Source organism: Mus caroli, unplaced genomic scaffold, assembly GCF_978045245.1.
Source record: "Mus caroli unplaced genomic scaffold, Mus_caroli_1 scaffold_8, whole genome shotgun sequence".
Classification (NCBI taxonomy): domain Eukaryota; kingdom Metazoa; phylum Chordata; class Mammalia; order Rodentia; family Muridae; genus Mus; species Mus caroli.
In genome coordinates, this window is record NW_028227263.1 from 14,561,326 (window position 1) to 14,575,972 (window position 14,647).

Here is a 14,647-nt window from a genome sequence, read left to right on the forward strand (position 1 = left end):
CATCTTTTCCTTAGGATCCTGACAAGAACAGTTTGTGTTGTGCAATATCTCATGATTCTTATAAGATAGCATGCTATCAGAAAGAATTACATAGGAAAGGGCATCTGGAAGAAATCATTTCACAGGAAGTGACAGTTAGCCAAATGGATTAAGTACTTCAAATCTCATATGCCACTAGGTCAAAAAGACAGTGAGGTTGTCACAACACATGCTGCCTTTGATCTTTATGGAGAGATGGGAATATCCTAGGGTAGCTAGAATAATGGAATCCCAGCTACTATGGAGCTGATGGCCATAACTGTGGTGATAATAGCTGTGGAAAGGATAGAGAGGAGTTGAAGGAGGTTAGGACTCACCATCTGTGGTTGGGATTGGCATTGGAGGAGCTGTGAGAAAAAAACCCTCGACAGAACCTTGAAGAGAAGTTGTCTATCATGGTCCTTTGTGCATGATGCTGAGCATGCCAGAGTGAGTTGTACTCACCTGCTGCCTCATTGCAAGTGTGTAATCATATACAATACAAGAAGATGCTTCCCATGGAGTCATTAAGAATCAGTGTTCTATTCTGACTGCATGTAGACATTTGTGTCTGCATTTGTGAGAGGTAAGATCCTGTACTTTGTGTCTCGCCAGTGAATTATGGATGAATGACTACCACAAGTAAAGAGCAAGTCCTCACATTTGACCATTCAGGACTCTAAGGACATCTTCAGCTACTCTTGCCATGAGGCACAGATGTAGATGGATTTCCAGCCATGAGCACAGACTCTACCTCAGTACCTGAAAGTCGATGCAGAGGCACACACCAACATCAAGGCCCAAAGAATGAACTTGTGCTAAGTTCTTCTCTGATGGGGAATGAGAGACAGGAATTGACCCAAGCAAAAGATTTTGTTAAGTAATCATTTTCACGTGTAATAAAGCAACTCCACAGCCAAGACTAGCAGCAGCATCAAGTCAGGTTTTAGCTCAAGACAATGTCTACCCTTATGCTCCTTGCTAAACAAAAGACCTTGGACATCAGTCCTCAGTCCTTCTCCATTACATTCTGTGGTCCACATGGTGTCTCTGATTAAGAACTCAACCTCTGAGTCTGTGTTCTGTCCATCTTCATATCTAATAATTTATAATCCTTCAGATGGAGGCAAAATGTGCTTGATCCAAAGACATAACCAGTGTCCCAACATTGGAAAGGTCATAAAAGTCCAACCATGCTGGCATCTACCACGCCTGGCACTGACTTCTCACTATCTCTAGAATAATCACCTTTGACTTTTAGTGTCTAATGATGACAGGAAAGCCATTTACATCCCATCAGTCAGTGCTGGCCTAAGCCTCTCTTTCCCCAAGTCAGAACCAAGACTTACTGGCTGTAGTCCCTCTCCACAATCATGGGACCCAGGGTACCACTCTATTGCCCCTGTCACAAACTCAGAAATCTTAGGCTCAGATAGTCCCTTGTGACATCCCCAATCCCACATGGACATTCATTCCTACAAGGGAACTTACTTGTGCTGACTGTAGAGTAGTAGTGAGCCTGGAACCCTCTCCTAGTCACACTGCCATCTGTGATGAAGACTACGGACATGAAGTTTCCAGTTGAGGTGAAAGATCCATTGGAACCATCACAAACCCGAGCAATGAGAGAAGAATTGTATTCAGGGCCATCATAAACCAGGATATAGTCATAGTTGCAGCCTCCTTCAAGCCTGAGAACACAAAAGGAAAGGCCCCCTTTTCTGTGTCTGGAATATGATGTGGGGTTCACATCTGTGGAGCCATTGTCCTGATAACAGTGACTAACTACATCATTTGAAGTGTAAATGGCTACCTGGAATCCAAAGGTAATTCATCTATCTTCCCATGCCCTGCATCCCTTGTAAAATTCTACCTTTGTGGCTCACAGATATGTACTCCATAATTCCTCTCCTTGACAGTCTTTACATCAACACAGAAAGGTCACCTGAGGACATACTAATTAGTTCGATCAAAAGTCACCAATTATCTTTGGGAAAAAACAAACATCTCTAGTGAATATAAAAAAGGAAGACGTACACTCAAGGCAAGTGGTAGAAAGATGGCTCAGTGGTTCTGTGCACTGCCTGTTGTTCTAGAGAACTAAAGTTCGATTCCCAGCACCTACAACAAAGCTCACTACTGTGATAACCTCCCTATCCAGGGAATTAAACACCTTCTCCTCACCTGTGTGGGGACCAGGCAAACATGCAATCCAGAGACATACATCTACACAAAAACACTCACACGCATTAAATAAAAATCTAACATTATTAAAAATTGCCACAAGACAAGTCACTTGAACTCTCTGACCCTCAAGTTTCTCATGTACTGAGAGCAAAACTGAATTCCAAATTCACATAGAAACACTACAAAGAAGCTATGACATAATACTAATATTAACAGGAGAAACAGGGAAGGTTGAAGTGGGACGTGACTTCTAAAATATTACTACCTTGTGCTGGTAACTGTCAGGGGTGTCCTGACAAGAACAGACGGAGGAGCCTTCTGCATAGAACCGGATGGCCTCAGGTGCACTTTTGAATTGTCCTAAGGAGGACACTGAGACTATGTATAGGTAGTTGTACAGCAGAGAAGGTGTGTATAGTGCAAAACCACTATAGACACCAAAAGGGGATCTGGGAACACAGCTTAGTCAATGAGTGCTGGGACCTTACTCACTTCAGTGGAGTTGCACTGACCTCCTCCTGGTGCCTCATGCATTGTGAAGGAACTATGGGGAACACTTTGCACCAAATAGGTACCCTCATTAGCAGCACTGTCCTAATGTGCACCCAAGACCCTAGGTCACTCCTTAGGCCACCACCCTTCCATCTCACTGAGTCAGGACTCCAAGTGTGTTCCCCTTCTCTGGTCACTTGTTGATCAACAAACAGGCTTTAGAGTCCCTTCCTTCTAGCTGACTTTTCAGAACATGGCACCCCATGGCTATAAGGCAAATTGATGTCAACCTGGGACTTTAAGACAGAGTATTTTCAAATTCTTTTGCTTTACCACCCATTACATCCTCCCTGGGAGACTCTTGTTATATATCAAAAATGGAACCCATATTGCAAAAGCCAACATGACTCTCATCCCATGATTTCAAAGCTCCCCACTATTCTCTATCAAATCTCCTCTGCACACACACACTTACTGCACATCTGTGAAGGTCACTGTCACACGGTTCATGTTGGGGACCAATATTTCCCAGGAACATCTGGCATTGTTTGGATAGTTTGAAGGGTAGTATGGGCTGGAAAATTGTCCAGAGGGTTGAGTCAGGAGACCTCCACAGCTGTAGTCTGCAAACAGAAAAGTGTGGAAATGCTGATGAACCCTGGATCACACTGCATAGACAATTACCAGGGCCAAGAGTCAGGTTTGACCAAAATTCCAAGGGAGGAAACAGACAGGAGATAACCTAGCCTTGGTCATATTCTGAGGACATGCAGGACCCCTACTTTAGTTGGGAGTAGGTTCATGTGGTTCCCTGGATGGGTGGATCAACAATGAACAGTTCTATCAAATCTGTAGTCTTCTGTCTCCCATGCTCTTGGTGAGAACCTTAACAGGAATTTCTTTAACTCCCTGGCTGGCAGATGAATGGAGGTGCCAATCTCTTAGACCAGTGGTGCAGATTCTCTGCTATCTGGACACACAGGGACTGGATATAATACCTATCCCAGTGGTTATGTAAAGTGTGCATATCTTTCCTGTTAAGAGTGTCACTTTTCTAGAAAACAGCAGATCTACAAGAAGCACTGCTCTGCTATTCTGACTTAGAGCATCCAAAGCCTATTTCTTCTGGTATCCATGGCATTCTGAATCAGATAGACATTGTCTACTAAAGGTTCCTAGTGAAGACATGGAATTCCAACCACAGGAGATCCTCCTGTGGGTTGTTTCCAAACGTACTCATTAAATCTCTGATCAAATGAATAGGAGATGGAATAGGGTGGGCAGTGGATCACTGGAGATGGACACAGGGAAGATAAGCCCTCTTTTCAGTGCCTTTGTTTCTTCTCTTGGTGACCTGTGCTCCATCACAGATTACAAGAAGTTCCTAGAACACTGAAATCCCTGAATCTCTTACTTGATTCTCTTACTTGAAGTGCTTGCAGGAGAAGTTTGGCTTCTCCCCAGACTTACCAGGAGAAGTACTTGTCCACCAATATGCAGAGGAAAACAAAGCTAGATTAGAAAAAATTTGTGGCCCAAGATTCTGTTGAGGCACCCAAGGTTGGAAGTGGGAAACCCTGTACCCAAAAGCACTGTGGCTGAGAGTAACAAAGTCCTTTCCTCAAGAGCATGCTTTGACCCTGACTAAGCTCTCATGTGTAGGTCATATGAACAATGATGTGGCCCTGACCTCAGGGACACTGCAACTTTGTCCTGAATGACAGTTGCTTGGGAAAAGCATCATGCCATCTACACCTTAGCAACCTGACAGGAACAGTCTCTGTTGCCCAATATCTCGTGAATCTTGCAAAATACAATGCTTTCAGAAGGAATTACATAGGAAAGGGCATCTGGGGGAAAATGTTTCACAGGAAGTGACAGTTAGCCAAATGGATTAAGTGCTGCAACTCTAATATCCCACTGAGTCCGATAGAGAGGGATGTTGTCACAACACATGCTGCCTTTGTGCTACATGAAGAGATGGGAAGATCCTAGGGCACACAGAATACTGGAGTCCCACCCACTCTGGAGCTGAAGGCCGTGACTGTAGCCATAATAGATGTGTAGATAGACAGGAGTTGAAGGGTGTTAGGACTCACCATCTCGGGTTGGGATTGGCACTGGAAGAGCTGTGAGAAAGAAAATCCATGTCAGAACCTTGAAGAGAAGTTGTCTGTCATGGTCCTTTGTGCATGATGCTGAGCACACTAGAGTGAGTTGTATTCACCTGCTGCCACATTGAAAGTGTGTGACCATATACAATGCACAAAGATGCTTCCCATGGGGACATTAAGGATCCCATACTCTATCTCCACCACATAAAGCGGTTTGTTTCTGTATTTGTTGAGAGGTTGGATCTTGTAGTTTGTGTCTGCCCACTGAATTATGGGTGAATGACTTCCACAAGTCAAAGCAAGTCCTTACACTTGACAATTCCTGTCTCTAAGAACATCTTTAGCACACTGGCCATGAGGCACAGATGTAGATGGATTTCTAGCCATGAGCACAGACTCTACCTCAGTACCTGAAAGGCTATGCAGAGGCACACACTGACATCAAGGCCAAGGGAATGAATTTGTGCTAAGCATTTCTTTAATGGGGAACGAGAGACAGGAATTGACACAAGCAGAATGTTTTGTCCAGTAATCATTTTCACGTTCAATAAAGCAACTCCACAGCCAAGAGTAGCAGCAGTGTCAACTCAGGTGTTAGCTCAGGACAATGTCTACCCTTATGTTCCTTGCTGAACAAAAGACCTTGGACATCAGTCCTCAGTCCTTCTCCATTACACTGTGAGGTCTACGTGGCAACTTTTACTAAGAACTCAACCTCTGCGTCTGTGTTCTGTCCATCTTCATATCTACTAATTTATTCTCCTTCAGATAGAAACCAAATGTGCTTGGTGAAAAGGCATGACCAGTGTCCCACACTTTGGAAAGTCACAAAGGTCCAAGCATGATGACATCTTCCATGCCTAGCACTGATTTTCTCACTACCTATGAAAAATCACCTTTGACTTTTAGTGTCTGATGATGACAGGAAAGCCATTGTACATCCCATCAGTAAGTACTGGCCTAAGCCTCTCTTTCCCCAAGTCAGAAACAAGACTAATGGGCCACAGTCTTTCTCAGCAAGCATGGGACCCACAGTACCACTCTATTGCCCTTGTCACAAACTCAGAAATGTTTAGGCTCAAATAGTTCCTTGTGACATCCCCGATCCCACATGGACATTCATTCCTACAAGGGAACTTACTTGTGCTGACTGTAGAGTAGTAGTGAGCCTGGAACCCTCGTCTTGTCACACTGCCATCTGTGATGAAGACTACGGACATGAAGTTTCCGGTTGAGGTGAAAGATCCATTGGACCCATCACACACCCGAGCAATGAGAGAAGAATTGTATTCAGGGCCATCATAAACCAGGATATAGTCATAGTTGCAGCCTCCTTCAAGCCTGAGGACACAAAAGAAAAAGCCCCCTTTTCTGTGTCTGGAATGTGATGTGGGGTTTAAATCTCAGGAGCCATTGTCCTGATAACAGTGACTATCTACATTATTTGAAGAGTAGATGGCTTCCTGGCATCCAAAGGTAATTCATCTATCTTCCCATGCCCAGCATCCCTTGTATAATTCTACCGTTGTGGCTCACAGATATGTAATCCATAATACCTCTCCTTGACAGCCTTTACACCAACACAGGAAGGTCACCTGAGGACATTCTAATTGGTTCCTTCACAAAGTCCCCAATTATCTTTGGGATAAAACAAATATCTCTAGTGAATATGAAAAAGGGAGACATACACTCAAGTCAAGTGGTAGAAAGATGGCTCAGTGGTTCTGTGCACTGCCTGTTGTTCTAGAGAACTAAAGGTTCGATTCCCAGCACCTACAACAAGGCTCACTACTGTGATAACCTCCGTATCCAGGGAAGTAAACACCTTCTTCTGATCTGTCTGGGGACCAGGCAAGCATGCGATCCAGAGACATACATCTACACAAAATACACTCACATGCATTAAATAAAAATCTAACAAAATTATAAACACCATAAGATAAGTCACTGGAACTCTCTGACCCTCAAGTTTCTCATGTACTGAGAGCAATACTGAAATCCATGTTCACATAGAAACACTACAAAGAAGCTATGACAAAATACTATATTACCAGAAGGAGCAGGGAAGATTAGAGAGTGAGGTGGCTTCATAAAGTGTTACCTTGTGCTGGTAACTGTTAGTGGTGTCCTGACAAGAACAGACTGAAGAGCCTCCTGCATAGGAACAGATTGCCTCAGGTGCACTCTCAAATTGTCCTAACAAGGACACTGAAACTATGTATACGTAGTTCTACAGCAGAGACTTGCAAAGCCACTATAGATACCAAGAGAGCACCTGGGAACACAGCTTAGTTGATAAGTGCTGGGACCTTACTCACTTCAGTGGAATTGCACTGACCTGCTCCTGGTGCCTCATGGACTGAGAAGGAGCTGTGGGGAAAGCTTTGCACCAAATAGGTACCCTCATTAGCAGCACTGTCCTAATGTGCACCCAAGACCCTAGGTCACTCCCTAGGCCACCACCCTTCCATTCCACTGAGTAAGGGCTCCAAGTGTGTTGCCATTCTCTGGTCACTTGCTGATCAACAAGGTGAGGCAAACAGGCATTCCAGCCCCTTCCTTCTATCTGAGGATTTAGAACATGGCTCCACATGGCCTTAGTGCAAATTCATGACAACCTGGGACTAAAAGACAGAGTATTTGCAATGTGCTTTAGCACCCATTACATCCTCCCTGGGAGACTCTTGTTATATATCAAAAATGGAACCCATATTGCAAAAGCCAACATGACTCTCATCCCATGATTTCAAAGCTCCCCACAATTCTCTATCACATCTCCTCTGCACACACACACTTACTGCACATCTGTGAAGGCCACTGTCACACGGTTCATGTTGGGGACCACAATTTTCCACGAACATCTGGCGTTGTTAGGATAGTTTGAAGGGTAGTATGGACTGGAAAATTGCCCAGAGGGTTGGGTCAGGAAACCTCCACAGCTGTAGTCTGCAAACAGAAAAGTATGGAAATGCTGATGAACCCTGGATCATACTGTACAGGTTACAGCCAGGGGTAAGAGTCAGGTTTGACCAAAATTCCAAGGGCAGAACAGACAGGAGATAACCTAGCCTTGGTGGCATTCTGAGAACATGCAGGATTCCTTCCTTGTGTCTTTCCTTTGTGGGAATAGGTTCAAATAGTTCAGTGGATGGGAGGATCAAAAATGGAAAGTGCTACCAAAGCCACAGTCTTCCGTCTCCTGTGCTCATAGGAAAAGCTTTCCTTGAATTTCTTTGACTCTCTGACTGGCAGGTGACTGTAGGTTCCAATCTCTTAGACAAGTGGTGCAGATTCTCTGCTACCTGGACACAAAGGGTCTGGGTATAATTAACACCTATCCCAGGGGTTATTTCAAGTGTGCATATCTTTGCTGATAAGAGTGTCAGTCTTTCTAGAGAACAGAAAGTCTTCACTGGAGATAGACACAGGAAAGATAGACCCTCTTTCCAGTGCTTTTGTTTCTCCTGTGTTTGTGAGCTGTGCTCCAGCGCAGATTACAAAAAGATCCTAGAACTCCCAACTCTTTCCAACTCTTAGATGAAGTGCTTGAAAGAGAAGTTTGGCCTCTTCCCAGACTTACCAGAAGTAGTTGTCCACCAATCTGCAGAGGAAAACAAAGCTAAATTAGAGAAAGTTTTGTGCACCAAGATTCTGCCCAGGCACCTATGGTTAGAAGTGGGAAACCATGGACACAGAAGCACTGTAGCTGAGAGTAACAAAGTCCTTTCCTTGAGATCATGCGGTGTCCCTGACTGAGCTCTCATGTGTACTTCATATTAACAATGATGTGGCCCTGACCCCCGGGGACACTGCAACTTTGTCCTGAATGACAGTTGCTTGGGAAAAGCATCATGCCATCTACACCTTAGCAACCTGGCAGGAACAGTCTCTGTTGCCCAATATCTCGTGAATCTTGCAAGATACAATGCTTTCAGAATGAATAACATTGGAAAGGGCATCTGGGGGAAAATGTTTCACAGGAAGTGACAGTTAGCCAAGTGGATTAAGTGCTGCAACTCTCATATCCCACTGAATTAAGCAGAGAGTGAGGCTGTCACAAGAGATGCTGCCTTTGTACTATAGAGAGAGGGGAAGGTCCTAAGGCAGACAGATTACTTTAGTTCCAGCCACTCTGGAGCTGTTGGCCATAGCTGTGACCAGAGTATGTATGGATAGGATTAGAAGAGTTGAAGGAAGTCAAGATTTACCAGCTATGGTTGAAGGAACTGTGAGAAAAAGAAGTCATGTCAGAGTCTTGAAGAGAAGTTGCCCATCCTGGTCCTTTGTGCATGATGCTGAGCATAACAGTCTGAGTTGTACTCATCTGCTGCCTCAGAGCAAGGGTGTGGCCATACTCACTGCCAGGAAGATACTACTCATGGGGTCATTAAGTACCCACATTCTGCTCCCACCTCACAAGAAGATGCATTTGTTGACAAGATGGATCCTATAGTTTGTGTCTGCCCAGTGAATTATGGGTGACTACCCCATGTCCAGACCAAGTCCTTACAATAAAGCATTCAGGTCTCTTAGGATATCTCTCCCCATGCTGCCCATGAGGCACAGATCTGGAGGGATTTATAGCCATGAGCACAGACTCCACCCCAGTACTTGAAAAGCTGTGCAAATATACACCTACATCAAGGCCCAGTGAGGGAATTTGTGCTTAGGGTTCTCTAACACAGAACCAGAGACAGGAATTGACACAAGCAATTCCTAGCCCTGGTCATATTCTGAGAACATGCTGGATCCCCTCCTCATGGCTTTTCTTTGTGGGAGTAGGTGCAGGTTTTTCAGTGGATGGATGGATGGAAAATGGCCGTCCTTAGGAAAGTACAGTAAGGTGTCCTCTATGATTGTGGGGAAAATCGTTCATTGAGCCTCTTTGACCCATTGGCTGGCAGATGATTGTGGGTACCAATCTCTTAGCCCAGTGATGCAGATTCTCTGCTACATGGACACAAAGTATCCAGGTGTAATTGACATCTATCCCAGGGGTTATTTCAAGTGTGCCTGTGTTTGCAAATATGGTGTCACTCTCTCTGATGAACAGAGAGAATCTCTAGACTCTGGACCTATTTCTGCTATTCTGACTTACAACATCCCAAACCTTGCTGTTCTAGTAATGCCATGGTATTCTGAATGGGTTAGGAAATGTCCACCGAGGGCTCATATTGAAGATTTTGTGTCCCACTCATGAGTCCAACTCCATGATTCCATTCTGAGAGGTCTTTCCAAACCTATTCATTAATTCTGGAATGGAGTATGTACGACATGGATTTTGTGGACAGAGTGGATCACTGTGGGTGTACACAGGGAAGATAGGCCCTCTTTCTAATTCCATTCCTTCTCCTTGTCTTTCTGAGCTGTGCTCTAGCAAAGACATCCAGAAGATTCCAGAATTCCTGTTTTTCCCCATCCTCTTGGTTGAAATGCTGAAAGCTATGCTTTGGTCTCATCCCAAACTTACCAAAATAAGGAGTTGTAGTCAACAATTCTGGAGAGAAAACAAAGCTAGATTAGAAGGAAGGCTGATACATCAAAGTGTAGTCAAGATCGCTGTGCTAGCAAGATGGAAACACTGGACACAGAAGCACTGTGCCTGAGAAGCAGAGAGTCTTTTCTCAAGGGCACGTGGTGGCACAGACCATGCTCTCATGTGTCCATCATAGTGCCAGTGAGGTGACCCTGGGCCCTAGGGCACTGATAGCATTGTCCTGAATGACAGTTGGTTGGTAAAAGAATCATGCCATCTAGACTTCAGGAGCATGACAAGAACAGTCTCTGCTGTCCCGTGTCACATGACTCTTGCAAGGATGATGCTTTCCAGAAAAATGTCATAGGAAAGGACCACCATAGCAAATGATTTCACAGAAAAGTGAAGTTTAGCAAAATTGACTATGTGCTGCAAGTCTGTGATTCTCCTAAGACGAGCAGAAGGTGAAGTGGGCTCAACAGATGCTGCCTTGGTACTTTACGGAGAATGCTGAAGGCTCTGGGGCAGAACGAATATGAAAGAGTCCTACCCACTCTGTCGATGTTGGTGTGGCTGTGAACAGAATAGGGATCTCTACCAACAACCTATCAGCATCTTGTGAAACTCCTTTCTATATGACTAAACACAAAGGATCCTAAGCAAGGCAAGAAACTCCTTCATCTTAATCTCTTATTAGCCAGTCAAGGTTTCAACCTGTGATGTACAGGTAGCCAGCCCACGGTAAGAAGACTCATTACCTGTTGTAGTTTCTGGGGTAGTAGTAGTAAGCCACAGATCTGAAAATGGCAACAGAATGTAAGATTAGAAGACAAATGGACACACACACAAAAAAAAATGTTCTCCACACAATGCAGAATCCATTCAAGAGCAGCACTTGTGACTTATGCACAGGGGTCCAATCCAGATACTCATGCAAGAAACAAAGCCCAAAGGACATAAGGATGTTCTCCCACATCTCTCTGAGACATTCTTTTCTCTAAGAAACTCTGTCTGTCCATTTGGGGACCGAAATATGGGACAGGTACATGTGACGCCATGTCCCAGATTTAGATAGATAAAGAGTGGAGAAAGAGGCCGAAAGCAACAGAGTGTAGCACATAGAAGAATTGGCTTTCCTGACAACTAGAATCACAAAACATTCCTTGCCTCTTGATCTGTTGGGAACAAAATTAAGGGGGAGCCAAGGGAGGGACCGGGGGAAGTGGGGGAAGGGAAAAGAGGCCCATGCCCTGCTAGAGTTTCCCTATTCTCTGGCCAGTCAGGCATGGGAGGACTGCTACCTACCCTATCCACTCAGCCCTGGGTGGGCATTCCTCTATCCCACTCTTCTGGGGGAGGCCAAGGGGCAGCCCTGCCTGGGGACACCCTCCCCACCCCACCCCCGGAGCTACTTTGATAAAGCCACCAGGGTTGTAGGAGAGAGGGAATAGGGGAAGAAGTTCCCAACACTGACCAGAGTGCGCAGTGGAACTTGAAGGAACAGAGACTATCTATGGTTTAAGAGCTTTATTATAGAAATGCAGGGGAAAGAGAGAAGGTATAAGAGAGAGAGGGAGAGGGAGAAAGAGGGGGAAGGCTAGAAAGAAAGAGGGAGAGAGAGGGAGAGAGGAGAGGAAAGAAGAAGACAAAGAGAAAGGAGAGAGGAGAGAAGACAAAGAGAAAGGGAAGAGGAGAGAAGTGAGACAAGTGAGAGGTAAAGGAACAAAGGAGTAAGAGAGTGAGGTGGGGGCTGACCACCCCTTTTTATGGTCTTCTCTGTTGCTAGGTAACTGGGGAGGAGTTTAGCCTGAAGGTCAGAAGCTTGGGCCATTGCTTATTGTGAATACTGACCATGCATCTTTTGTGGGGGCTGTGGGAGGTAGTACCTTAGGCAGGGGCTGGAGTTCCAGGAGCATGAGGGAACACCTACCGTGTCATGTAGGTGAATTATGACCATCGGAGTTCAGACCTCAGCTCAACTGGATACCAGCTGCAATTCCCCACATTGATCCATCTCACATAGCATAGGGAGGCAACTATGCAGAACATATGGGTTGGTGGGGAAGTGACCATGCAGCAATACAGGTTTTCGGAAATAGAAGGGAGTGACTTGAATAATGCTGATGGTTTCAGAAGTTCAAAGAATGTCCACATCGATTTGCAGACAGATCTTGAATATAAAAGGGCTAAAGCTCCTTGCATGAGTGGGTTTTTATTTCAGTTGCAAGTGTCTCAACTACTACTCTACCAACATATTTGATGCAAACTTGGGTTTGGGATAAGAAAGTGCCCTCTGAATACCAAAGTGGCAAGAGAAGAGTATGTATCCCAAAGTGGGATTCCCAAGAACAGAGATCTTCCATAGAAAGCTGCTGGGACTCACCTGGCCTGGTTGTGCGCTGAGTTTGGGCATCTGTGATAAAGAAGATAGATTAGACAGAGAGAACAAGACCCCACCTTGACTAACATGGGGGACAGAGTTGGTGTTTTTACACAGAGAGCTGATGTTCTATTGTAACCAGAGTACCCAGAAACCTAAATAACACTCACTGAAATCCACACTGCACCCCACAGCCAAAGCCGGGACCTGAGCACCAATAAGTCATTATCTGGAGTAAGAAAGTAATGGCTACCACTAAAACAGGCTACAAACTTCTTTGCATGACCGTGGAGGTAATCATCCGAAATTAGTCTCAGTGATGAGCTGCTGGAGACCCACCAACTACCCTCATGTTAGGAGGATGCTGTTGAAAACATGTGGTCTTCCTTGCTTCACTGCTCCAATACAGCTGGTTCATGAGCACAAAGTATATCACCATCAAGTGAAGCCTATACCCTACTCTGTCATCTGGATTTCTACCTTTGCTAGTCAATGAGCCATTGACTTTAGGTTAGCTACTGTGCTAACCTAAGATGATTATGGGTAATCGCAAATGACTACGAAACAAAAGAAAGTGGAGAGCTGCAACACATGTGTCCTGCAAAAGCTCTATCTCTGTGACTGATGTCAGGACCACAGGAAGTGGAGTCAAATGGATGTTCCTCGGGTAAAATAATGGATTATAGTTTTTATGTATGAGTTGCTGGATGCTAAATCTTAAAACCAGTACCTAGGAACATTTAGATACTATGGGACAGCTTACAAGAGTGAACATGTGAAGACACCAGTGTTTCTTCAAACTGGGGACCTAGCTCTGCACCAAGGAACTCTAGAGTTCCAAGACAGCTGTGAAAGTTTTGGACAGTTCTCTGAGTGAGAAAAACTCAACAATGCACAATGAGTCCCACTATTGATGAAGCCCAAATAGAGCACAGAGAACAGAATTCAGTGACATCTAAAAGCACAATCTTAAAGACAATATCTGATGGCTTTTAGGTTATACCTGAACAGATGACTCCAGCATCCTCATGGTGTCCACAGTTATGAGAGAGCCAGCCTCGGTGGGAGCAGCTCCAAAGATAGTCCTCGTGTCCTGTACAGGCCACGTCATCCAGAACAATAGACCCAGAGCCCGGTCCAAAGTGGGCATTTCCTGGGGCAGACACAGCCCAGCCACAGCCCAGCTGTCTGCACACCACGTTGGCATCCTTGGTGTCCCAGCTGTCGTCACACACAGTGCCCCAGGAACCCTGGTAAAGGATCTCCACTCGACCCTGACACCTGTCTCCTCCATTCTCAAGCCTCACAGCCAAACCAGATTCTGTTCCTGGAAAGACATGGTGGTTTCTGCATTGTTGGTCCTGTGGCGCTTGTACACTTGGTGACAGCTCCCTCATGAACTTTAAAGCAATATGGGATATGAACACCTCCTGCTGCTGCATCCTGGCCACACTGTCCTGTAAAGACCTGTACCCTCTCACTTTGCCTGTGAGCCCTCACTACAATGCCCTCTATCTCTGTTCTAGACATGAGGACCGAGTTTGTCATCAGGATGCCTAGGTTTCTGCAAACTGTGTTGGCATGGGTTGAATCTGCCCTGGATGGTGACAAGATACCTACTCTACCTTGAACCTAAGGCCTTGGAGTGTCCTGCACTGTAGAATCAAGTGTGTTTTGAGGAGAAGGAGGATGCAGAGCCCTCCCGAATCCTCACACACACATTGCAAATGCGCACATTCATCTCCATCCTTACCACACCTGCCAGCAGTAAAGGAGAAGGCAGAGTAGGTTAGTCTAGGAGAAACCAAAGGGGCAGAATGATAGCTTCATGCAACAACAAAAGTTCATGGTCCCTTGCAAAGGCTCTCACAACTGCTTACATATACAAGATGGAGAGTTTACATCACAACTGCATGCAGGCCCAATGCAAAATTATAAACCAGAGGGAGCTACTGGTCCCCCACTGTCTCAGGTCACATG

At 45.1% G+C, this 14,647-nt stretch overlaps 1 protein-coding gene across 13 annotated transcripts in view; it reads right to left on the reverse strand.

The window, feature by feature from the left end:
- Positions 1-14,647, reverse strand: part of LOC110298075 (scavenger receptor cysteine-rich domain-containing protein DMBT1) — a 104,527-nt gene that overhangs the window by 34,004 nt on the left and 55,876 nt on the right. For 8 of the 13 annotated variants that reach the window (XM_085841238.1, XM_085841243.1, XM_085841242.1 and 5 more), the window contains 10 exons: positions 13,671-13,994; positions 12,671-12,700; positions 11,046-11,084; positions 10,282-10,308; positions 8,392-8,412; positions 7,610-7,757; positions 5,953-6,152; positions 4,797-4,826; positions 3,173-3,320; positions 1,510-1,709 (listed from right to left, as the gene is read on the reverse strand). In XM_085841238.1, the coding sequence (XP_085697364.1) occupies positions 1,510-1,709; positions 3,173-3,320; positions 4,797-4,826; positions 5,953-6,152; positions 7,610-7,757; positions 8,392-8,412; positions 10,282-10,308; positions 11,046-11,084; positions 12,671-12,700; positions 13,671-13,994 (1,167 nt within the window). The remainder of the gene's footprint in view (positions 1-1,509; positions 1,710-3,172; positions 3,321-4,796; positions 4,827-5,952; positions 6,153-7,609; positions 7,758-8,391; positions 8,413-10,281; positions 10,309-11,045; positions 11,085-12,670; positions 12,701-13,670; positions 13,995-14,647) is intronic. The other 5 variants (XM_085841240.1, XM_085841232.1, XM_085841235.1 and 2 more) reach the window with 5 other exon arrangements.